The sequence below is a fragment of the Narcine bancroftii genome, chromosome 11 (assembly GCF_036971445.1).
Source record: "Narcine bancroftii isolate sNarBan1 chromosome 11, sNarBan1.hap1, whole genome shotgun sequence".
NCBI lineage: Eukaryota > Metazoa > Chordata > Chondrichthyes > Torpediniformes > Narcinidae > Narcine > Narcine bancroftii.
In genome coordinates this window covers 9,859,525-9,885,139 of record NC_091479.1, presented here as the reverse complement: position 1 = coordinate 9,885,139, position 25,615 = coordinate 9,859,525, and the positions used below count along the sequence as shown (strand labels likewise).

The 25,615-nt window shown below is 43.3% G+C and overlaps 1 protein-coding gene across 3 annotated transcripts in view; it reads right to left on the bottom strand.

The window, feature by feature from the left end:
• The window catches only part of LOC138745470 (tetraspanin-3-like), a 437,564-nt gene that overhangs the window by 78,524 nt on the left and 333,425 nt on the right, over nucleotides 1–25,615 (bottom strand). For all 3 annotated transcript variants that reach the window (XM_069902530.1, XM_069902529.1, XM_069902532.1), the window contains exon 29: nucleotides 16,757–16,872. In XM_069902530.1, coding sequence (XP_069758631.1) covers nucleotides 16,757–16,872 — 116 coding nt within the window. The remainder of the gene's footprint in view (nucleotides 1–16,756; nucleotides 16,873–25,615) is intronic.

The following is a 25,615-nucleotide window of genomic DNA, read 5'->3' as shown; positions in this document are numbered from 1 at the left end:
AGCCCCTGACAACCAAGTCCAACTCCAGAAACTGGGAAGACCCCCACCCTCACCAATTGAGAGGAAAAAACAGAGGAGACAATTCTACAGGAAAAGTGACAATGGCAGCAGACCAACGAGGGACTCAGTGGCTGAAGGACCCACACAGGCTGCGAGCCATTGTTGACTTGTGGACGAAGGACTCGCAAGCTGCTGGAGACTGGTTCATGGGAACCAGGTATCCGAGAGGCCTTCACGTGCGGCCCAGTTCTTATGCCCAGCGGAGCTGTTCTCACTGACCGGAGCAGGGGCAAAGGTGGGCCACTGGTGCCTTGAACCAGTTGCTCCAGGCAGATGGGGCTCTTTAAGCCTCTTTCTTTTAATCAACAGGCACAGTACCCATGGTCGATCACAACCAACGGAGACCACATTATTAGGTCACTCATGTGTCTTCTACTGGTCAACTCTAGGTATACAGTAGCTGGAACAGAGGTCCAAATGAGTTTCAATAAATCTGAACTTTAAACTTTTGAGTGTTAATGCCAAAATAGCATTGCCCAAGAAAACTTATTCACTGTTCATTCTATTTGATCAGGGGGAGTTTTCTTCCAGAAGTGATATCAGAATCAGTCATTTACACGATATAAAGCTCAATGCATGAAGTAAGATTTAGATTTAGATTCAGATTTTGGATTTATTGTCAGAGTCATTCATGCAAGTGTGTGGGCCAGGCAGAATTACCATTTATACGTACTGTAAAAAAAAACATAACTGTACACAAGGTACATGTTGTAAACAAACTGACTGTGCAATATAGAGAAATAAAATCAATATAAGATTCCTTAAATGAGTCCCTGATTAAGTTTGTTGTGAGTAATGTTAATACAAAATATATATATAGTAAATTTAAATGGCCTGTAGTAGTGAACAGCCTCCATCACTGGTTCTGTTGCTTGGTTCAGCTTGATCACCAACAATAGAATGTAAATGAGCAAGTGTATTCCAAATCTTGTGTAAGAAGGATTTATCCTTCCAAAGCAGAGGTAGGATTATTCTTTTGAGCTCCATCATGCTTCTGGGAATTTAGATGAGATGCGGATAATAAACCACATAATCTGCTCACCCTGTTTACACAGCTTAACCTCATCAGAGTGCAGACGGACTCCCACAGTGAGTCTGCAATGGGTTAACAAGTGCAACCAAGTAATTGCACCCCCTAATGAAAGGTGACAGGACCTCACTAAACAAATACCAGCCAAGCCCACTCCTCGAATGTTCCTTGATTCCTGGAGTAAACTAAGTCACCAGTTGAGATCAACACCTAGAAGATGGGATCCACAGAGATTTAAGTCAAGTTTATTGTCATCTGATTGTTCAAGTACAACCTGACGAAACAGCTTTCTCTGGTCCTTTGTGGAAAACACACAGACATACAACCAGACATAACACAGATACAAACAATACATATGCAGGACAAGTATTGATATATACAAATAAATAAATATTGTTTCATGAATAGGAGAGACTCGGATGGTCAGTGGGAGCAGTTCCTTTGGTCATTCAGCATTCTCACTGCCTGTGGGAAGAAGCTGCTCCTCAGCCTGGTGGTGCTGGCTCTGATCCTCCTGGATCTCTTTTCTGATGGGAGCAACTAAAAGATACTGTGTGCAGCATGGAATGGGTCCTCAACAATTTTGTGCGCCCTCTTCAGACAATGATCTGGTAGATTACGTAGGGGGAGGGGTGCGAGATTCCTGCCATCCTCTGTGTAGATTGACCTCTGATCCATTTCTCTGCAGCAACCACACCCCACTGTGATGCAGCCAGCCAGGACACTCTCGATAGAGCTCCTATTAGAAGGTTGACATAATGGTGGCCAGTTGCCTTTTCTGCTTCAGTCTTTTCAGAAAATACAATGGGCTCAAGATTGACTTGGCCGCAAAGACAGAGGATAAGTAGAGGAGGGATGTTGCTTAAACTGGAGGTCTGCGACCAGCATGGATCAGTGCTGGGATCTCTGTTGTTTGCAATATGTATAAATGATTTGGACAAAAGTATAAACTGGTGGACTGTGAAGAAGTTTGTTAAAGGATATAGCTGGAAAGATATAGATTAGTTGGGGATAACTGGAGAATGGCCGATGAGTTTCATCTGGATAATTATGAGGAATTGTACATTGGGACGTCAAATGCAAGGGATTAAGGGGCAGAGGTTTAGAGGTAACATGAGGGGGAACTTCTTTACTCAGAGAGTGGTGGCCGTGTGGAATGAGCTTCCGGGAGAAAGAGTGGCGGCGGAGTCAATTGTATTATTTAAGAAAAGGTTGGACAGGTCTATGGATGAGAAGAAGGTGGAGGGTGATGGGCATTGTGCAGGGAGGTGGGACTAGAGAGGGGTTTTTGGTTCGGTGCGGACTAGAAGGGCCTAATGGCCTGTTTCCGTGCTGTAAATGTTATGTTATGTTATGGGAAAGAAACAGGAATCTGCAGCAACTTTACAGGCTCTGTGTTGAGGTGCAAGTTAATAGCTCCTTAAAAGTGGCACCACAAGTAGCATGGAATTTAACATGTATAGTACACAATCTTCCCATAGTGTTGAGTAGCAATACCATTAAGATGCTCCATGAAATGACTTGTAATGAATTAACTGGCTTAGTTAATGGGTTGTTTGCACATTCATGTTGGATCTTTTAGATTCAAGCAGACCTGCTGAAAGATATTCATGATAACTACAGGAAAGGTATCAATAAAATTCAAAGAGTATAGAGAAGATTTATTAGGATATTGTCAGGACTTGAGGAACTAAGTTCAATAGGTTAGGACTTTATTCCCTGGAGTGTAGAAGAATGAGAGGATATTTGATAGATGTATAGAGGAAATACAAGTAGACATTTTTCTCTGAAGTTAGGTGAGATACAAAGCAGAAGACATAGATTCTGAGTGAAAAAGAAGTTTAGGGGGAATGTTAGAGGGAATTTCTTCACACAGAGAGTGTCGGGAATATGGAATTAGCTGTCAGCTGAATGTGGTCTCAATTTTAACATTTAATAAAAATTTGGATAGGAACATGGATGGGGAGGGGGATATGGAATGGGTACAGATTAGTAGGACTAGGCAAAGTAATAGTTTGGCACAGACTAGAAGGGCCAAAGGGCCTGTGTTTCCATGCTGTAATGTAGTATGGTTCTATGGTGAGTGTGTAAACACACGAGTTGTGGACTGACAGAAGCCAGATATCTGTTCTCTGAAACCTCCTCGTTTCCATGACCATGACGCTTCTCACAAACAGCAAACCCACTATCTTCCACATTGTCACAGAACTCATTGCAACAGGAGACCACCACCACCCCCCCTCCAAAAACCTGAGTGTCCCGACCCGATATTTTCTCCTACCTCTTTACCAAAGATCCGCAAATAGGACTATCTCAACAAGCCCATTGTTTCCACCTATTCTTCTCCCAACAAACTTAACTCCTTGCATCTCAACTCTATCTGCTCTCCCCTTGTCCAATCCCCTCCCACCTACATGTGGGATACCTCCTATGCCCTTCACCAGTTTGACAACTTCCTGTAACAATGCCATCCCTTCCTCCCGGGTCCTCTGCCACCACCACATCTGCTCTCAACGTGAGGCCTTCCATTCCAGGAATCTGAAATGTCTCCTTTTAACAAGCATCGTTGCTTCCTTTTTTCCCTGGATAATAGGGCCATCTCCCACATTTCCTTTGTCTCTCGCAGTTCTGCCCTTAGTCTCCCTCCTGTAAACAGAACAGGGAGAGGGCTTCTCTGGACATCACCTTTCACCCCACTGGCCTCTACATTCAGCATAGCCTCTTCTGTCATTCCCATACTTTTTTGGCCCTCTCAGTACTTCCCTTCATGCCCACTACTCCATGACCCTTGTTATGATCTGCTGCAACAGACAGGAAATGCATTTGCTCCTTTTCCCTCCTCACCATGCAAGATCCTAAGCTGGCATTTCATGTGAGCTAAAGATTCACGTGCACCCTCTCTACGCAGCATGTGCTCCTGATGTGGCCATTTCACGCTATCTAATTACCATCCTGAGCTCCTCTTTCCTTACTCACACTGACCTGTCTGCCCTGGGTTTTCTCCACTGCCAGAATGAAGCCTGACCTAAGTCCCTGGGCAGTCAATTCTATGGCTGTTCTAATTTGAGGTAACGTCCCCTCGCTATTCTGTACCCATTCTGGCCTTTCCTAGCCCCCAACTCCTTTTGATGCCTTCAGGCAGGTAGGTGGAGATGAGCCGTGATCTCATTGAACGGCAGAGCAAGCTCGGCGGGTCGGATGGCCGACTCCTGCTCCTGTTTCTTATGTTCTTTCCCACCCAGTATCTTACCCATTTTCATTTTCTCTCCTCCTTTGTTCCATCCCCCTCCACCCTCATCTCCCCACTCTCCCTTCCCCACCAATACCCTCGCCACTACTTTGGTTCCATCTGATCTCCATCATACCACCACGCTCACCCTCTCATCAGATTCCTTTGCCTTCAGATTACCCACGTCACCTGACCTCTCTCTCCCGATTTGCTGCCTCTTTCCATAGCATTTCACCTCCACCAGGTTTTCCCTCCAGTCCCGACGAAGGGTTTCAGCTCCAAACATCAACCATTCTTTTTCTCACACTGATACTGTTTGACCCACTGAGTGGCCTCAGCACGGAGTGTTTAGAATTAGTGGGTAGCACAGGCTTCAACTTGCACCCACCTGAAGCACCAAGGTTACTTTCCTATTGAACATGGGCAAGAATTTCTCCAAAGTTGCTTGGAAATTGGATTAGTTTTTAGGTATAGATAGATTACATGCAGAAATTCAAAAATCATTTCCACCGTAATCACTTGGTACAGACAGGAGGGACTGAATGGTCACAGTTAACATTTGAGGAATAAGTGTAATGTATATTTACAAATATAGAGCCCTTATATTGCAAAAGATAGGTATTAATGATTAATTTTATCTCTTCTGATTGCTGGATCCTGTGATGTCACCCAAAGTTCTTGGGCCTTATAGCCTATCCTAGTACAATCCAGTCGTTCTTTCTGTTTCTTTCTTTTCTTTAACATTAAAACGTTAAAACGGAAGCAAATATAATACGAAAACATCTTGCTTTAGGGGGTTGGGGCTAAGGAGACAAAGGCTCCTTTGCCTTTTGTCAGTGAGGTGGGCTCTGCGGTCTTCTTCAAAGGCAGTGTATTCTTTCTTCTTTGGCTTGGCTTCGTGGACGAAGATTTATGGAGGGGTAGGTCCACGTCTACTGCAGGCTTGTTGGCGACTGACAAGTCCGATGCGGGACAGGCAGACACGGTTGCAGCGGTTGCAGGGGAAAATTGGTGGGTTGGGGTTGGGTGTTGGGTTTTTCCTCCTTTGCCTTTTGTCAGTGAGGTGGAACATACACGTAAACAAATAAAGAAAAGAAAATAATCTGACGGTGCAATACAGAGAGAGAGAAAAAAATCAATAAAGTGCACAAGTAAGAATCGTTAATTGAGTCCCTGATTGGGTTTGTTGTTGAGGGGTCTGGTGGTGGAGGGGGAGGCAGCTGTTCCTGAACCCTGGTCGTGCGAGTCTTGTGGCACACACACCTCTTTCCTGATGGTAGCAGCGAGAACAGAGCATGTGGATCCTTGATGACTGCTGCTGCTCTCCGATGGTAGTGTTCCCTGTCGATGTTCTTGATGGTGGGGAGGGTTTTGCCTGTGATGTCCTGGGCTGCTTCCCCTACCTTTTGCAAGGCTTTATGCTCAGGGGTGTTGTTGCCCCCATACCAGACTATGATGCAGCCGGTCAGCATACTTTTCACTACATACCTGTAGAAATTCACCAGGGTTTCTAATGTCATACCAAACCTCCGCAAACTCCTGAGGAAGTAGAGGCACTGGCAAGCTTTCTTCACGATGCCATTAATGTGATGGGCCCAGGAAAGATCCTCCAAGAACTTAAATTTGCTCACCTTCTCCACCTCTGATTCCCCCAAATGGGTCAATCATCTCCGGTTTTCCCCTCTAGAAGTCAATAATCTGCTCCTTGGTTTTGGTGGCATTGGTGCGAGGTTGTTGTTGGTTCAGCCAAGTTTTCAATCTTCCTTGTGTATGCTGTCTCATGGGTCCTTTTGATACAACCCATTACCATGGTATTGTCAGCGAATTTGTAGATGGTGGTGTTGCTGTACTGAGCCAGTCATTGCTGCATTTTTCAAGCACAAGATTGCCATGAGCTCATTTTTCAAGTGTAAGATTGCCACGACGCTGACTCAGTATTGTGACCTAGTTGTGCAAGCGGTCTGCTCACGGCTAAATATCTTAGATATCTGTTTTTGGTATCTTGGGCAGCTGCCTCAAACAGGTGTTGCACACAATCTCCAGTTGTAGAATTTTTCCAAAAGGTTACAGACTTTTTAAACAGCAATGTCAAGAAAAGAAATCCTTGGACTGATCAAAAAGTAACTAAAATAATTCAGTAACAGGTTAAGGCACAACTGTAAACCTAACTGTCAGGCATACTGAGACTTCCTCCATGGAGAAAAGATTGAAGATGACAGCTGAGCAGCTGGATCTCAAGGGACCGGTGGGAACATTAGAAAAATGCTTCACACAAACCCAAGTGAAACGAAGGGGGTGGGGGTGGGGCGGGGTGAGAGGAGGATGGAAAGTTACTGCAAATTTTTTTGCCAACTGCCAGGCGAATAGGAATATAGGAATGGTGCAGACAGGATCACTAATGGGGTGCACCTCAATGAGGCCTGCCAGGCTTGCTAATACTATCAGGGAGGTTTTAAACGACCTCGACAGGGACGTGTGCAGCGGACCACAGGAAAGACGAGCTGGAAATGGAAGACAGCAAAGGCTGGAAAATACACAAAAAATTGAATATGGTCATACATACATGCTGGAGAAATGCAGTATCCATAGAAACTAAAGAATAACCAATGTTTCAGGCATGGGCCCTTCACCACGTCCAGGCAAAAGCAGGAAGGCACCGGAATAAAAAGGTGGGGGAATGGGGAGGAGAGGAGGGAGGAAGCATATAGGCTAACAGGCAAGAGGTCATAGGTAGATACAGGTGGGAGGATAGAAGATAAAAAGCTGAGAAGAGATGGGGGTCAGGGTAGAGGGCAGCTGTTCTGAAGGTGTTCATAGATCTGATGGTTAAAACGGAAGCAAATTTTGAAAAAAATACTTCAGAAGAGATCGACCTAGCTTACTAACTGCATGTCATTTGGAACTGTGATCCTGATCTTGAGTGTTGCCTGTGTGGAGTTTGCAATGGTAAAGAGTTCAGGCCCGAAATGTTGGTTCTGTATCTTTGCCTTTGCTACATAAAGGCACTGAATTTCTCCAGCAATGGTGTGTTTTTTTTTCCACTTAACCATGGTGTCAACAGAATCCTGTGTTTTACCCCCAACTTTCAATGAGGATATCTTGAGGTAATAGCCAATGAGGCAGTACGAGTAGAATTTATTAATAAGAAAGGGCCCAGCACTGATGAGTTAAATTATACATCTCCAAATCGTCAGGAGGAATTAGAGGAACATATGTATGTAGATTACAAGAGGATGCAAAAGCACTAGGAACCCTATCCCCAACCCCCTAAAGCTCTCACCCATTATTGAATGGGACTGATTTGGGCAAAGGGCTTAAATGGGGTAGAATTTGTAAAAATGCACCCAAGAGGGTTTTTTGAAGCAGAATATAGAATCCTACTAGGGAGGGGGCTGTACCAGATCTCATCTTTGGGAATGAAGATGAACAAGTGATGGAGATGTCTATGCAGTTACCCTTAGGGGCCAATGACAATAGACTGATAAACTTCAAGGAAGACCTGGAAAAGATGAGGTTAGTTATTGAGAAAGGGCCCCAAACTGGGGGGGGGGGGGGGAAGGAAAGGTGGATTTCAAGCTGCTGGGAGGCATTTGTATGCAAGATGGTAGAAGTCACAGTTAACATGCCCCGGGTTCCTCTCCAGACTACACCATCTCATGTCTCTCTTTGGAGTGTTGTGTAAAATTCTGGTGGTTCCATTATAGGAGATATGTGGTAGTATTATAAAGGTGCATGAGAGTTTCAGGATTTTACCTGGAATGGAGGACAGCAGTTATAAGGAGAGATTTGAAAGACTGTTTATTCTCATTGGATCTTCTTAGAGAGATTTAAAGGAGTTCTAAGGTTTCTCGTGTGGAGGAAGTTGCCATTAGAAGGAGGCAAAGCAGATACAATTTATTATTCTTAAAATACATTTGGACAGATGCCTACCGGTAGATAGGAAAAGCAAGAGGGGAAATGGCAAATTGGATTAGTGGAGATAGGCATGAGAGTTGGGATGGGTGAGGTTGGCATCAAGAACCCATCTCTATGTAATACAACTCATCATTCTAGGATGATGGGTAGTTGATGTTCAGCACCGACTCAATAGGTTGTTGGGCCTGTTTCCACACTCTATCACTCTTGACTCCAATTAAAATCATGCAGCAGATTCTAACCTGGTAGAGATTCCAAAGAGTAATTCCCCAGTGGAAACGCAGTGGATATCACAGCTAAACAGAAATATTTATGTCCAAGACTTCCAAACCTGACAGTGAACTTATCATAGGACGGCACGGTTAGTGTGGCATTATGAATCCAGCCCTGTCTGTAAAGAGTTTGTACATTCTCCCTGTGACCTTCATAGGTTTTCCCGGGTGCTCAGGTTTCCAACCACCTTCCAAAATGTATGAGGTTGTAGATAATTAGGGGTGATCAGGCAACGCGAGTTTCACTGGTTGGAATCTATTGAGTTGTAAATTTCAAAAATATCCTGGGCTTATGGCTTTAGTACTACCAAAAACACTCAACTTAGAACAGCAAGATCTAGTCTACGATTTGTATACAGCCATTACTTGGGTACTAGGTCTAAAAGTGTTTCACAATAATGTAATGAAATAATTTGACTCTAAGCTGTACAAGATCATTACAGGTGATCAGAGAAAGATGTTGAAGGAGGAAAAAGGCACATGGCTTTAGCGTGGGTATTTCACAGCTGGGGGCTTGACTGAAAGCTGTGTACGCGACAGCGACTGGGCACGTGGAGAAAGTGGAGTTGCACGGGGACTTCCGATAAATTGCTGAGATGGGGTGAAGGAAAGACACTGATGCTTTAATCGCTTCAGTGCTCGTTTGCGCAGTTCCACGAATATGGTCTGGGAACACTGAGGTGGTCACAACATGAACTTGCTGGATACATTGAAGGATAAAGGTCAAGATTTGAACTGGGCTTGTGAAAACAGCGCCGAAAGAGCTGGCCGCACTATCACGGCATGAAGCCAATATAAAAGTTGCTACTGATGCAATATTCCAGGAATTAAGAAGCACACCACTTAGGTTGATTAATACAGCCACTTTAAAACATTTAGCATAGTATATGATGGGGGAGAAGCAAACTCCAGAAGTACTTTCCCATCTATTAGGATTAAGAGTCATGAGGGAGGTTGTCAGCAGCTGCAATTGTAGCTTGTGGAGAACAGAGGAGGTTAGGCAATGCTTCAAACATAATTTCTGCTCTGGTAATGCAACAAAAACAAGCACCTCATTCAATTTTATGATTGTCAACATTTAGATAAATAAATTAAAGAGATTGTCAACATTTGGATAAAGAATTTACAGCAGAGGTGCGGAGCTCATCTGTCGAAGGCAAATAGAGAAGTTGACCGGAACTCATTACAAGATCATTTTTTCCGTTTTTCAGGCATACTGACGCACAAATCAAACCTTTCTCTAAAATCTAGAACACCTAGAGTACTTGCCATCGACATTGAAAGAACTATTTTTCTATTTCTCCCCTATGCTCTCGTAATGCACAAACAACATAAGTAAATCCGCCCCCCCCCAAAAAAACCATTTTTACATTTCTTGATAAAGGGTTCATGCCCAAAATGTATCTTTATCTTTACTGTGTTTGACCTGCTGAGTTAGGAACATAGGAAGTAGGAACACGACTAGGCCAAAAATGGCCGATCGAGCCTGCTCCGCCATTCAATACGATCATGGTTGATCTAATTTATGACCTAACTCCACCCACCTGCCTTCTCCCCATAACCAGCATTATGTTTTTATGATAGTTTAAATTTGAATATGGAATAAATCTGGTTCATCAGGAACATAGGTATTGTGATACAAGTGATTTATATGAGAATGAACCATGCATTGTTGAGAGAGTTAAGGGGACTGTTTAATATTCTACTGGGATATCAATAGCATTGGATATATTAGCACTAATTTTTATAAAATTAACTGCTGACTGGCACATTCTAGGAGGCAGGACTGTGGACTGAGGGATGCACTGAGGTTTGGTGCAGCCAATGTTAGGTAGGGCCTTGTGAGGATGGCCACAGTCTAGAATCCTTCTGCTACTGGGCTGAGACCAGAGGGGAAGCCCCTCAAATAACAGAGTAACTAAGAAGTGCCACATTAGTGGTAAGGGGGCTATGTAGCAAATTAGAGGATTACTATTACAAGGTGCAGTAGTGGAATGTCAAGTCGAGTTTATGGTCATCTAATTGTACAAACACAACCCAACGAAACAGCGTTCTCCGGTCCTCAGTGCAAAATATGCAGACTCGCAACCAGACATGACACACATATAAACAAGACATATACAGGACATGTATTTCATCTATACAAACAAAAGTAGATATGAATATAACACGAAGAAACTGAAAGGACTTTGAACAGTTTTCCTTCGTATAGTTTTATTGTGAATAAAATTTATCTTTGGATAAATTATATTCTTGAAGCGAGGCACCACAACGTCAAGACCTGCACAGATAACAAATCAAAAACTTTGGGCAAGCCCTGAGGGGTTGATGGCGGAGTGGGGAGAGTGGTCAGGCGAACTCAGCTGTGAATTGGGTTGAGCGTGGAGTTGAGAATTAAATGGGATGAGACAAAGCAGATCAGTATTTATACTGGATCTGAACTTATATACAAGTATTGTTTCTTTAAACGCAACATCATCTTTCCATTATTTGTTTCCAGCAACTTCATCAGAAATCAGTAGTTTTGACCAAGTCTAGCAAATTCTTTCCCTTTATTTTCCACCAGTGCTTTCTCCTGATTGACAGGTCGAATGTCAGTTCACAGAAAACCAATATTAATCATAACAGAGGCTGAAAATGATTTCTGGTGTTTCCTTCAGTTCTGATGGAGCTGAACTATGAAACAGTGCACGTTCGAAGTTGAAATCTCTCTCTCCAGCTTGTTTGGCAATCGAATATCATGACTTCAGACTAAACAGCAACAATAATTTGCATGTAACAAAGTTCCCCGAACATCTATCAGGAGATATGGCAACACCTTTAGCGTAGCAGTTAGTGCAAAACTAGAATTAGCACCATCAACCCGGTTCTGATCCTGCGTTGTCTGTAAGGAGTTTGTACATTCTCCCGATGTCTGGTTTCCTCCACCTTCCAAAAATGTATGGGCTGGAGGGCGCGTCGAAAGAACCAAAGACTTGTTGATCCAAACCAAGGCTTTTATTAACTAAAAGACTGGAGCGTATCACAAGTAGGTTGACCAGTCCAGAATGACCTGGTCTAGCGAGGAGCAATCCTTTAAGACCTGCCAGTAGGCGTGTCTACACTCTCAGCCAATCACAGTCACCCTACACGACCATCTGTACATAGACACATTGGTGATAGAATCTGTACTTACTATCGCATGGGGGCTGTAGGTGAATTGTGTGGCATGGGCTTGTGGGCTGGAAGGGCCTGATACTAAACTGTTTGTCTAAACTTAAAATTTAATTTAAATATGAAATCTGTGAATTTGTAGTACAACCAAGTTATTTTATTGGAGCAGATGTCCAAGTTTCCATGGTAAGTGGATCACGTGGGGTCAACCGGGGTGGGGGGGGGAGGGGGTTGGCTGGAGAGGAGCGGCCCGGAGCTGTTTTGATTTTTTTTGTGGGGGGGGGCTTTTTGAGGGCAAGATACAAATGTGGATGCATCACTCTTACGGGGAGTTTCCTGAGTGCTGGGGGAAGGAATCTGTTTAACTTTGGGTGGCAGTACTTTGGAGGGGGGGGGGGCGGTGAGGAGGAGGGGGAAGAGAGGAGAGGAGGGGGGAGGTGGAAGAAGAGGGTTGGAGGTGGTGGAAGGGGAGGAGGAGGGAAGAGGAGAGATAGGGGGAGAGGGGAGGGAGGAGAGGAGGGGGAGTTGCAAGGGGAGGAGGAGGGGGAGTTGCAAGGGGAGGAGGAGGGGGAGTTGCAAGGGGAGGAGGAGGGGGAGTTGCAAGGGGAGGAGGAGGGGGAGTTGCAAGGGGAGGAGGAGGAGGGGGAGTTGCAAGGGGGGGAGGAGGAGGGGGAGTTGCAAGGGGGGGAGGAGGAGGGGGAGTTGCAAGGGGGGGAGGAGGAGGGGGAGTTGCAAGGGGGGGAGGAGGAGGGGGAGTTGCAAGGGGGGGAGGAGGAGGGGGAGTTGCAAGGGGGGGAGGAGGAGGGGGAGTTGCAAGGGGGGGAGGAGGAGGGGGAGTTGCAAGGGGGGGAGGAGGAGGGGGAGTTGCAAGGGGAGGAGGAGGGGGAGTTGCAAGGGGAGGAGGAGGGAGAGTTGCAAGGGGAGGAGGAGGGGGAGTTGCAAGGGGAGGAGGAGGGGGAGTTGCAAGGGGAGGAGGAGGGAGAAGGAGAGGAGAGGAGGGGGAGTTGGAAGGGAAGGTGGAGGAGGTGTTGGAGGGGAGGGGCACCCGAGGCAGGGGAGTTAGAACCTGCTCTTGAGGCTCTGCTGGAGATGGTGGTTTTATGAGAAGCTTTTATCCAACAAAAAAGAAATGGAGCAATGTCCTGTGCTGAGGAACTTGTATATCTTGTACAATTTTATTCTGTGTTGATTTGATGGTTAATAAATAAAACGTAGCTTGGGTATGTAAAAAAAAAAGTAAGTGGATCACGTGGTAAATGCAAAGTAGTCCTTGGCATATGCTTGGACAGAGGGCAAATTGAGATTTTTCTAACTGGTGATTGAACAGAAAGAGGCACAGCCTCACTAAAGAGTTGTATAATATTTATGTCAGGATCCATTGTGGGGAATGGGTCATGATCCACTATTTCACTGTGAATTCAAACCCAAAGGCAGAACTTCATGGATGGATCTCACATGCTGTCTATTCTTGTGCAATCGTCGATACTGTGTAATAGTCAAACCCCCCCTCCATTTTTTGGCCCAAAAATCACATGCTTTTATATAACCCGTGTAAATGGTGACCCCCCCCATCCTTTGTTGGCTCCAAATGCCCGCCCACCTGTGGATTCTCGCCTAGCCGCCCGCCCACCAGGGCTCCCGATGCCCCAACCACAGACTCTCTCCTAGGCTCCAGCCATCTAGCCGAGCTCCCCATGCCCCAAGCGCCGACTCATCACCCAATCCAGGCCATCCGGGCTCCTTTAGGCATGAATGATGCAGATATTTACTGTGGTCAAAAGTATGACGTGTGTAGAAGTTGACCTGAAAATTGGTCCAAAGAATCTGGTGCATGGTATGCAGTCAGCCATATTTTCTGAATAAACTTACCAAGGATTGGAGTCTACAAAGGATGGAATGAGGCACAGGATTGGAAATGAGTTAGCAAGTTAGAAGAGAAATAAAAATAAACACAAACACGCAACATGTGCAATTTCTGGTGAAATGTGGAGAGGATAATCCCTGCATGGAAGCAATATTTTAAAATGGATGTCTGAACAAGAGATGATGAAAACATTTAAACACAAAATATAAATAAGAAATGCAACAAGAACAGTAGTAAAACATGAAAGTCTGCAGACACTGCGGTTAAAGTAAAGACACGAGGCCAAAGAAACTCAGCAGGTCAAACAGTATCCTTTGTAGAGCAAAAGGTGAAGATGCAGAACCAATCAACGTTTCGGGCTTGAGCCCTTCTTCAAGGTAATTTTGATTGGGGTGGAAGTTGGCAGCAAAGTGAATGAAGTTTGCAAGCTCATCATGGGTGCGTGAGGGCAGCCCCAATGTAGTCATCAATATAACGGAGGATTTACCTCGATGAAGGGCTGAAGCCCGAAACGTTAGTTACGTATCCGGACTTCCCTCTTAGCCTTCAAATGCCAGTGTGTCTATTGTATGATGGGCTCAATGTAATGAAGATTGGAACTGAAAGTCAATCCATGAAAAATCCATTTGTGGACTCAACAGAATTCTGTCTCCTAGCTGTTTTCGACTAGGCTACAAGTCTGCATCACCACTAAAGCGTGGATTATTCCAGATGATCTTCTTGCATCTCTTGGAATTGACAGTAATAAAAGTTGGATTAGTTGATGATTAGAAGCAAATGTGAGGTTACAAATAATTGAATATTCTGGAATAATTTGCCTATTGATTTTCCCTGATGACCATTAGGATTTATACCTTTACTGGCTCAGCCAGAGTTAAGAATTCACTGCAGACTAAGAGATGGCTGCCTGAATCCCATTAACCTGCAGTGTAGTACAATTAAGAACTCACTTGAATGCCATGTTTTAATTTTATTGAAAGTTGTTTGATTCTATGTAAAATGTTAATGTTGCTCTAGTAGAAACAATTTTCATTTATAAAGAATAAAGCAATCCAGTTTATTCAGAGATGCATTGGTAAAGAATGCCCAGAACAATTAAAGAAGGCATGTCAAGAAAGTGCATCAGCTCCTCTGCTTCCTCAAGTCTGAGGAAGCGTCACATCAACTGCCTCCCTTAACATCCCATCACTGAATGATACGGAACTGTTCCACCCAGGACTATAAGAAATGGAGGAGGATTGGGAATGCAGCTCAGGCCATTACACTCATCGCCCCATCCCTCCCCTTGACTCCATCTATACCTTTTGCTCATTTGGAAAAGTCAAGTCAAGCCAAGTTTCCTGTCATCTGATTGCACAAGTACAACCCAACAAAATAGCATTAAATTTAAATTTTAAAAAAATTTAGACATACAGCATGGTAACAGGCCATTTCAGCTCACGAATCCATGCTGCCCAATTTGCACTCCATTAACCTACACCACTGTTAAGTTTTGAACAGAGAGAGGAAACTGGAGTCCTCAGGGAAAACCCATGCAGACACTGGAGAATGTTCAAACTCCTTACAGACAGTGCAGGATTAGAACCTCAATCCAGACCCGATCACTGGTACTGTAAAGGCGTAGTGCTAAATGGTACACCGACCATGCCATTCTCTGGTCCTCAGGGCAAAACACGCAGACACACAACTGGACATAACGTACATACAGACAAACAATAAATATGCAGGGAAAGTATTACAGCTATGCAAATAAATAAATGTTTTCATGAGTATGAAAGTCCACAGATGGTTAGTGTGAGCAGTTCCTTTGGTCGTTCAGCGTTTTCACTGTCGGTGGGAAGAATCTGTTCCTCAGCTTGGTGGTGCTCGCTCTGATTATCTCTTTCTCAACGGGAGCAGCTGAAAAGATGCTGTGTGGAGGGTGGAAGGGGCCCTGAATGGTTTCGCACACCCTCTTCAGACAACGATCCCAGTAGATCATGTCGACCCAGCCGGAGAGGGTGGGGGGGGTGTGTGGGGCGGGTGGAGAGGGTAGGGACACTCCAGTGATTCTCTTTGCCACTCCTGATCTTGTACATTGACCTCCAATCCATTTCTCTGCAGCAACTGTACCGACTGTGATACAGCCGGCCAGGACGCTCTCGACAGAGGTCCTATAGAAGGTTGACATGATGGTGGCTGGTTACCTTGCCCGCTTCAGTCTTCTCAGGAAGTGCAATCACTGCTGCACCTTCTCGACAAGCGAGGAGATCTCATGTGTCTATGATAGGTTACTAGTTAAGTGAACTCCAAGGAACTTGGTGTGTGGTGTGTAGTGGAGGGTGGTCGTTGCTGGTGCTCTTGAAGTCCACGATCATCTCCTTCGTCTTGTCAATGTTGAGACCCCACTTGTTACTCTCGTACCATATCATTAGATTTTCCACCTCTTTTCTTCACTGTTGATGAGGACAATGACTGCTGTGACATCTGCAAACGTGATGACACTGTTGGAGCTGGATCTGGTGATGTAGTCGTGGGCCAGTAGCGTGAACAGGAGCGGGCTGAGCACACGGCCCTGAGATGCATCAGTGCTCAGCGCGACGGTGCTCAACATTCTGTTACTGACCCAAAAGACTATGACCTTTCCATTAGGAAGTCCAGTGACAGAGAGGGGTGTTGAGTCCCAGTGAGGACAGTTTCTCCACCAGCCTCTGGGGAATGATCGCATTAAATGCTGAGCTGGTCAGTGACCAGCAGCCTTGAGTATGAGGCATCGTTCTCCAGGTGCGCCAGGATGGGGTGGAGGGACAAGGATTTAGCATAATCTGGGCCACCCTACCTCGGCCACATTCTCTTCTGTTGGGAAGTTTTACGAATGCGAGATTACCAGATTCAAAGATAGTTTCTTTCCTTCTGTCACTGGACTCCTGAATGAACCTCACTACACTAAAGTTTTGTTGTGGCCTTTGCTCCCCTCCCCCCTCCCCCGTAACTCTGCACTTCTGCACCATTTTACTTGCTGTATTATGTATATATTCTTCTTGACCTCTTGCAAAATAAATTTTAACAGTTCAACTTGTGACAGTCAACTTGAACACGAGCATGCCTTATGCTGTTTATACCACCCTATACATTTGTGTTTTCACTGTCATACAAACTATGGACCTTTTCTGTTCATTTCCTGAGAAAGTAAAAAAAACGTAGAACTGCTCATTCTCAAGAGTAAACAAATAGCCTTAGAAGACAATACTAACTTGACTGGAATCCGAGGAGCAATATGGGGACTGGAAACGGTATTCACAACATGAAGAATCTGCTCAAGAGCAGTAAGGCCACCACCGACTTGGAATCCAATTTGATCTGCACTGTTCTGTAAGAAAAGAAGAACAAGTCATATCCTCTCAATAATTACACAGCCAACTCCCATCTCGCAAATGGGTCCCCTAACAATGACCCACAGGAGAGATGGACGTCCTATTGAAAACAGGTTTAAATTCTTACGTTTACAAAAAAAATGTAGACAGATACAAACCCCTTACGGACAGCGCCGGATTTGAACCCAAGTTGCTGACGCTATAAGATTGTTGCGCTAACTGCGCCACCCAAAAGGAGAATGAAACCACTTGACCAATCTATTTAGTATTGAATTATTAAACTAATTTTAGGATACAATAAGTTGTGCAAATAGACAAGACTACATTTAAAAAAATTTATTTAGACATACAGCATGGTAACAGGCCATTTCAGCCCACGAGTCCGTGCCGCCCAATTTTCACCCAATTAACCTACACCACCGCTACATTTCGAATGGAAGTTTCTAATTTATGTGCATTAAAAACGGTCATGAAATCACCAGATGGTCAAGATAAAATGGATTTTTCTGCCTATACAGAATTTAGCATCGCACCTTTGTTCTCATGAGCTGAAAATTTATTGCAGTGTTTTTTTCCTTTCTGTTTCAGAAGGTAGACGGTCAAACTGAAAAACAGGAACATGGGCTCAGCCTCAGATTAACACCATATTCCTTTTGGCATGTGTTTTTTTTCCCCCCCACAAGGTGAAAAGTGTTATGTTCCTTGATGATTTATTGTTTTCTGTCATTGTAACACTGAGTGTTACAATTTTAGGTACTTTCATTATTGTTCCTGTGCAATGAAAGACGAGGTACTAAGAAAAGTCTGCACTTAGAAATTTGGTTTTTAAAGCCAACATAATTTATTGCCAAAATCTAGACAAGAATTGCATTGCTTTTATCCTTGAAAATACAGTGCACATTGCATTCGATTAAGACTAGAAAAATTCTATAGAAGAATGCAAATTAAATCTTTGGATTTTTGGCTGATGAACAAAAATATCAAATCTTACGTTCCTGGTCTGGGTGGTGCTATCTGATCTCAACTCCTTTAGAACTGGGGATACCAACATTTTTTTTAAATTTTAAAGGATGTGGCCTCAGTGAAGACTTGAATATTTTGTACATCCCAATTCTTCCCCATTTAGGAGAGCCAACGCCATTTAGGTGACGGCCCCGAGTCCTACAAGGCCTGAACGAGGAAGGATGACACATTTCTTGCCCTGAAAACCACAGTGGGTCTATGACAATCCAGTAGCTTCACGCTCACCATTTCAATATTACTTTTCTCTCTCCTATTTATTACATTACTTCAACCTAACCTCCTAAAGCTGCTGTTGGTGCCCTGGCTCCACAACCAGTACTCTCAGAAAACAACCACAATGTTTCTACTTTCAGGTGCCTCAACATGAAGAGAAATAAAACTGAGCCAAATTTGATACCTACAACTGGTATTCATAACTGTGTGAAAATCACTGTTAGTATGGTCAAATAAACAACGTTGACACCTGAGGAACCTGACCCAACTTAAGACTCAATAAAATATTAATTGTTGAAGTGACCTATCGTAATGACATGCACATGTTCCAGCCTCTACTTTTCCAAAGTAAGGGGCTCTGTGGCGGAAACACACACACACACACACACACACACACACACACAGAGTTGGCAATTCGAGCGGTCAAGTCAAAAGGCACACACCAGGCTGCGGATTGCTAGAGATTGATACCAAAATGGCTAAAGGTGTACCAGGTATCTGAAGTGTAATGCAAGAGGGTGCCGAAGCCAGGTGGGGGTAGGGAAAAGAGGGAGGTGCGTGGTTGGGCACAGAAGGTTTCCAGATCACGTTGGGGGTTTGGATTTGGAGCTCAGGTTGTCGATGGTTTGGACTGAAGCTTGTGCAGTTGCCTTAAGGCAGACAAAATCAATTTCCTGTAATATTACATCTGTTTTAGTATATGATCATAAAGAATATCTTGAGTGTATTTTTGAAAGCCATCACTGAAACTTGCAATGCCTTCACTGACCAAAACAATGATCAATGCCAATTTGCACTTCAAATAGGTGAGATTCACTCAGCTTTATCTTCCAGGACTACATGTTTAAAACCTCAGTAGTGATTGCAGCAATTTTGCGGGCAGCTCATTTATAAAATATTACCTCTTTCAGCTTATCATCCTCAAATAAGACTCCTCCTGAAGCAACAATTAGCAGATCTAGCCATGCTTAGCCAGCTGGTTGCTCTTGCTTGCTCGGGATTGCTAGTCACCAGCTGCCACATGTCTGGGTATACGACAGACAATATGTGAAAACTTTATGACAGGAGCGACACAAGGAAACAAAGCAATTAATAGAAATAAAAGACAAACAGGCCATTCAGCCCAACAAAATCATCGGTGGTAAAAGCGCAATGCTGGAGAAACTTTGCTGGTCAGTGAACTTCATAGCAAAGATACATAACCAATGTTTTGGTTTGATACATTACCTTGGTTATTTATGAAAGGCTCAAGCCTGAAATGTTGGTTCTGTATCAAAAGACTCAAGCCTGAAATGTGGGTTCTGTATCTTTATCTTTGCTCTATAAAGGACACCGTTTGACCTGCTGAGTTTCTCCAGCGTCGTGTTTTTACTTCAACCAGTATCTGCAGACTTTTGTATTTTACTAAAACTATCAGTGGTCCTCTTTTCTCACAAACATCAGTTCTACTTACTTATCCACCTTGTTCATGCATACATTTAATCATTCTTTCTTTCATCTTTGCCATCTGATCTGAATTTGAGCAATCTACCTCAAATGACAGAATTAAATTCCAGTCAAAAAAATCTCTGCATGAGGTAGCAGTTTTACATCTCCTTTAAGTGCAACATAGTGGTTATGTAACACCGTCAATACAGGCTCAAGTTTGGGAACTGTCTTGAATCTTTGGTAACCAACTAGAATCAAATTTTTTTTTGTCATGAATGTGTCACAAAATTCATTGTCACAGGTAAAAATATTGCTATAAATTACATTAAAAATGCAAAAAGAGAGAGTGAGGCCGTTTCTGTGGCTTGTTGTCCATTCAGTAATTTGATGGCAGAAGGGAAGAAATTCTTTTTGTAATGTTGGGAGTTTGTCTTCAGGGCTCCTGTACCTCCGATGAACCAAGAAATAATTGTCCGCCATTCATTTATGGTTGACATAGTTGGCAAAATAAAAAGTCTTCACTGAGCCCAAACAGAGCGAGATAATTCTCATCGTTTCTTTGCAGGACAAGGACTACAATTTAAAAAATGAGGCTGGGAGTTTCCGATGTTCATTTTAATATTGAGCTCCTACTACGTTTTGAACAAAAAAAAAACTAAGGGAACAAAAATTAAAACAAGCACAGATGCCAACGAGAAAAGTTGTAAATAATGAGATTGTCCCCTCTTTCCAACTTTCAAGTAATCTACTCCTTGTTGTCCTGAGTGAGACAGGCTAATGACAGTGCACTGCAAAACAACCTTGGATCCCCTCCTCCATAGCACCCTGACAACTGACCTAATGGGATTACATGCTTTGCTTCGACAAAACATCTCAACTACAGGCCAGCAAAAATGACACCCTCAACCTGAATTATACAGCCAGGGAATTATATCCAATTATTAGCTAAAGTAATTATTACAATCCAATCAAAGGGAAAACAGCTGTTAATCTTCGGTACATTTGTTGCATATTTGTGGCTCACATGGACAGACCGTCTTTGTACTAGCTCCCACTTGCAGGCTGTAATTATGTCCCAGTGAGCTGTTGGGTGGGAACTACCAGCCCCCTCAGACCTGGACAGCAGATGGGGAACAATCGGTTCATCAGAATATAGATTCAGATAGCGCACAGCATCTCTGAACCTTTCGGAGCTACTATTTATAGTAATTAATTGGCATGGCAGATAAAACAGTCTGAGGGGAAACCGTCAGAGAAAGAAAAAATATTTTATTCTCATCAAAATTCAGGTAATTAAAATCAATGATATAGCTACTTTCAATTGAAATTATTGAAGTTTAAACTGTTGAAAGTTCCCATGGTATGTTATTTATCCATTTCAGAATGACACCATTGCTAGCCATTCCATAACTGTTCTGAAAAGGTGGTGGTGAGCTACCTTCCGTCAACTTTGCACTCCTTCTGGTCAAGGTACTTCCACGATGCTCGTCAGAAGAAATCAAGCAACACTAAAAGATCATATATTTACAAGTAGAATAATGTGCAACTTGAAGGGGAATCTGCATGCACTCCCATTCCCATATGCCTTGTTGGTAGAACTTATGGCTTTGTGAGACAGTACAATTAAAAAACAACCAACAGTGCAATTCAAGTTTCTTGGCTGTTCAATGTGCGAGCAACAATCTCAAATTAGGATCAATGCCAAAAACCGCATTCTAAAACTTGTCACTTACATCTCTCATCTGGTATGGTTTGTTTTTGAAGACGTACAGCATGGTTACAGGCCCTTTTGGCTGTGCCGCCCAATTACACCCAGTTGACCTACAACCTTGGATATGTTTTGAAGGGTGGGAGGAAACCAGAGCACCCGGGGACAACCCACACAGACGCAGGGAGAACATGCAAACTTTTGTGCCGCCCAATTACACCCAGTTGACCTACAACCTTGGATACATTTTGAAGGGTGGGAGGAAACCAGAGCACCCGGGGACAACCCACACAGACGCAGGGAGAACATGCAAACTTTTGTGCCGCCCAATTACACCCAGTTGACCTACAACCTTGGATATGTTTTGAAGGGTGGGAGGAAACCAGAGCACCCGGGGACAACCCACACAGACGCAGGGAGAACATGCAAACTTTTGTGCCGCCCAATTACACCCAGTTGACCTACAACCTTGGATATGTTTTGAAGGGTGGGAGGAAACCAGAGCACCCGGGGACAACCCACACAGACGCAGGGAGAACATGCAAACTTTTGTGCCGCCCAATTACACCCAGTTGACCTACAACCTTGAATATGTTTTGAAGGATGGGAGAACACCAGAGCACCCGGGGACAACCCACACAGACGCAGGGAGAACATACAAACTCCTTACAGACAGCACTGATTGGAACCCCTGTCCCAGTCGATGGAGCTGTAACAGCATTGTGCTAACCGCTACACCAACCATACTGCCCCCATTTATCAGCGTCTACAAACTACTTAAAAATATATTTTAAAAACCCTTCAGATGCTAGATATTTAAAGTAAAAATTAAAAAAATACTAGTAACATTCAGCATGCCAAGCAGAAGCTTGGAGAAACAGTTCACATTTCAAGTTAATGACGTCTTAAATTGGAGAGAGGGATTGGGTTAAAGAGAGAGCAAATGGAACGTCTGTGATGGGAGGAAGACTGACCAAGGTTGTAAAAGCCACCAGAGTTAACAGATAAATTAGGGGAGAGAGAGAGAGAGAGATACAGAAAGAGAATTACAAACAAAACAATTGAGAATGAGAAAAGAGAATAAATTTCTATCAGAACTGGCCAAGAGTAGGAGTGGGGTGAACAACTGAAGTGCCAGGTAAGTTGAAGCTCAAGGTTGTCCATATGATCAGAACAGAGATTTTCTGTCAAGTGGTCTCTCAACTACATTAGGTCTCTCTGATGTAAATGTTAAGTTTACTTTAGTCTGTTGCTCAAACTCCACGGTTTTGACCAGAATCTGACATTGGCTCAGAATTAATTTTGACGATAGGCGAATTGCAGTGGGTCCAGATCTTTGCTTCGATATGTGTTAATTCTGGCCACGATCAGCCTCTCAAAGCATTTCATCACAGTAGCACTGGGTGGGCTCCCACTACTCTTCTTGGGTACCAGGATGATTGATGCCCTTTTGAAGCAATGAGAGGTTGAAAATGTCTGTGAACACTCAGGCAGATTTTCAGTCCCCTACCAGGTACTCTGTCAGAGCCTGACGCCTTGCAAAGATTCACCCTCTTGAATGATGTTCTGACGTCACCCTCAGAGACAGATATTATAGGGTCCTCAGCCTTTTCAGGGATTCTAGTAGGCACTGTTTGGTTCTTCTTTTCAAAGTGGGCATAGAAGGTGTTCAGCTCATCAGGTAGTGAAGCATAACAGCCATCTATTGTGTTCACCTTCACTTTGTAGGCTGCAATGGCCTGCACTCCCTGCCATAGCTATCATCTCATGTCCCATTATAGTTTCCCCAGTGTCATTTTCTATTGGTCCTATAATCTACTCTCCACTCTTGATATACAGTACATTAAAAAGCTTTTAGTATCCTTTTTGATATTATTTGCTAGCCTCCTTTCAAAGTTCATCTTTGCCTTCCTAATGGCCTTCTTAGTTGCCTTCTGTATGGTTTTTAAAAACTTCCCAGTCCTCTGACTTCCCACTAAATTTTGCTTCCTTGTATGCCCTTCCTTTTGTCTTTATGTACACTATTGCTTTGATGTATCTTGTCAGCCACAGTTGTGTCATTTTTACATTCAAATATTTCTTCTTTTTTGGAAGAAATCTGTTCTGCACTTTCCTTTATTTCTCACAAAAGCTCTAGCCTGGTAGTGTGCCTTTCCATTGAACTTTTGCCAGTTCCTCTCTCAATCCTTTGCAGTCCCCTTTGTTCCACTGGCATAATTAGACGTCTTATTTTAGTTTCTCCCTCTCAAACAGCAGGGTAAATTCTAACATATAATGATCACTGCCTCCAAAGGGTTCCCTTACCTTCAACTCTCTTATCAACTCTGGTTCATTACACAAAACGCAACCCAGAATTGCCATTTCCCTGGTCGGCCCAGCCACAAGCTGTTCTAAGAAATCATTTCTCAGCCCCAACCTAGTTTTCCCAATCTACTTGCATGTTAAAATCCCCCATGACTACCATAACGTTGCCCTTCTGACACACCTTTTCTGTTTACTGTTGCAATTTGCTATTCACATCCCAGCTAATGTTTACAGGTCTGGAGACAACTGTCAACAGTGTCCTTTTACCCTGGTCATTTTCTTAACTCAACTCACAATGACTCTATATCTTTTGATCTTATGTCACTGCTTTCTAATCTGTAGCTGGTACCAATCTACTTTATTTTTTATGCTGCGTCCATATAAATACAAAACTTTTAGCCCTAATTTGTAACTTTTTTTGTTCCAAAAACATGTGCCCAACACAATGCCCAAATCAAACTAAAACTCCACTGCTTGTATGATAGATATCTCTCCAACTCCTTCATAGGTCCGTCGAGAAACTTCTTAAATGCTAATATTCATTTTGCTCCCATCATTACTCCTGGCAGCCTGTTTCATTCATTCATCACTGTGCAAAAATCTGCCCTCCCTAATTGCCCTTAAAATGGCCCCTCTCACCTTTACCACATGTCCTCCAGTGTGTGATGCTTCTATCCTGCGAGAAAGTTTCCTCTCATAATTTTTTATAAACCTCTGTCAGGCCACCCCTCAGCCTCCTGAGAAAATGACCCAAATCGGTTTGGTATTTGCAAATTATTATGATACCCTCACCTTGCATTTTCTGGTCATTGAGGGTTGGAGCGCGAGGAGTCACTAAAAAAAATGGTGTATTTCAGAAAGATTAAAAACCAGAAAAGGCTGCAAGACTAAATGATTGTCAACCTTGTTCAGTGGGAAAACCCACATAATGACCATCTACTCCAAACTCTTGGCGCATTTACTCTAAACACCACTGTGTTTTGCTTGTCACGTGTTCAACGATTCTACCATTTCTTTAAGGCAAGCAAACATTTCCTTATTAGAAATAATAGAGTGGAACTTTACAACTAATGAAGGGGATGAATTGAAAGTCTGCAGATGCTGTGATTGTAGTAAGAACACATAAATGCTGGAGGAGCTCAGCAGGTCTTGCCATGTCCATAGGCGGTTAAAAAAATATTTATATATAGAACTGAGGTTTTGGGCCTGAGCCCTTCCTTACCTCCTATGGACGCGGCGAGACCTGCTGAGTTCCTCAAGCATTTCCGTGTTTTTACAGCTAATGAATTATTCTGTGGAAGAATATCACAGTTGTTGGGAAGTTAAGTGTATCCCACTCAATGAGAGGACTCCCAATTAATTAACCCATTTCTGCTGATGTTGGCTACATGCCAGGTTGCTGGGAGAACCCTGCTCATATATCAAGCTTGTTCAGTTGATGGCACTCTTGCATTTCAGTCAGGAGATTGAGGGCTCAAATTTGGGATTTGATGAATTCATTTCCTATATATTTGCAGTTATAACTCACGTTATTTTTTGTGAGATCATTAGAATGGTTCAGAAAGATTCTGTGCATATCTAAGCTTATCACAAAACACCTTGAGAACTTTCATGTCTAATTCAATGGGCAGGTATAGCATCAGAATGGCTCCACTGCCTTAACTCTATTTTAGCATGTCTTGGAGATGATTACAGGCTCACTTTGTAAACTAGTCTCATTCCCGGCTCTCACTTCCATTCTATTTGTTTGCTCCTTTTAATAATAACCTTGTCAGGTTTGCAGTAGTAATGTTTGGAATGTCACATACTTGGTAGAGCAACAACTCGGTCTTGTAAATAAAATCAAACAAAGATGAAAAGTGTTCCTATCACAGGGAGTTGATGAGGCAAATAGTAGATGTATCTAAAAGAGAAACATAAATGAGAAAGGAATAGTGGGATACAACTTCACACTATTTGATCTAATGTGACTTTCCGAATGGTTTTATGATTTTGGGCCCTTTTCAATAGTCTGGGCAGCACCCGACATTTAACTTCTTAACGAAGGGAAATCGTGACCATTG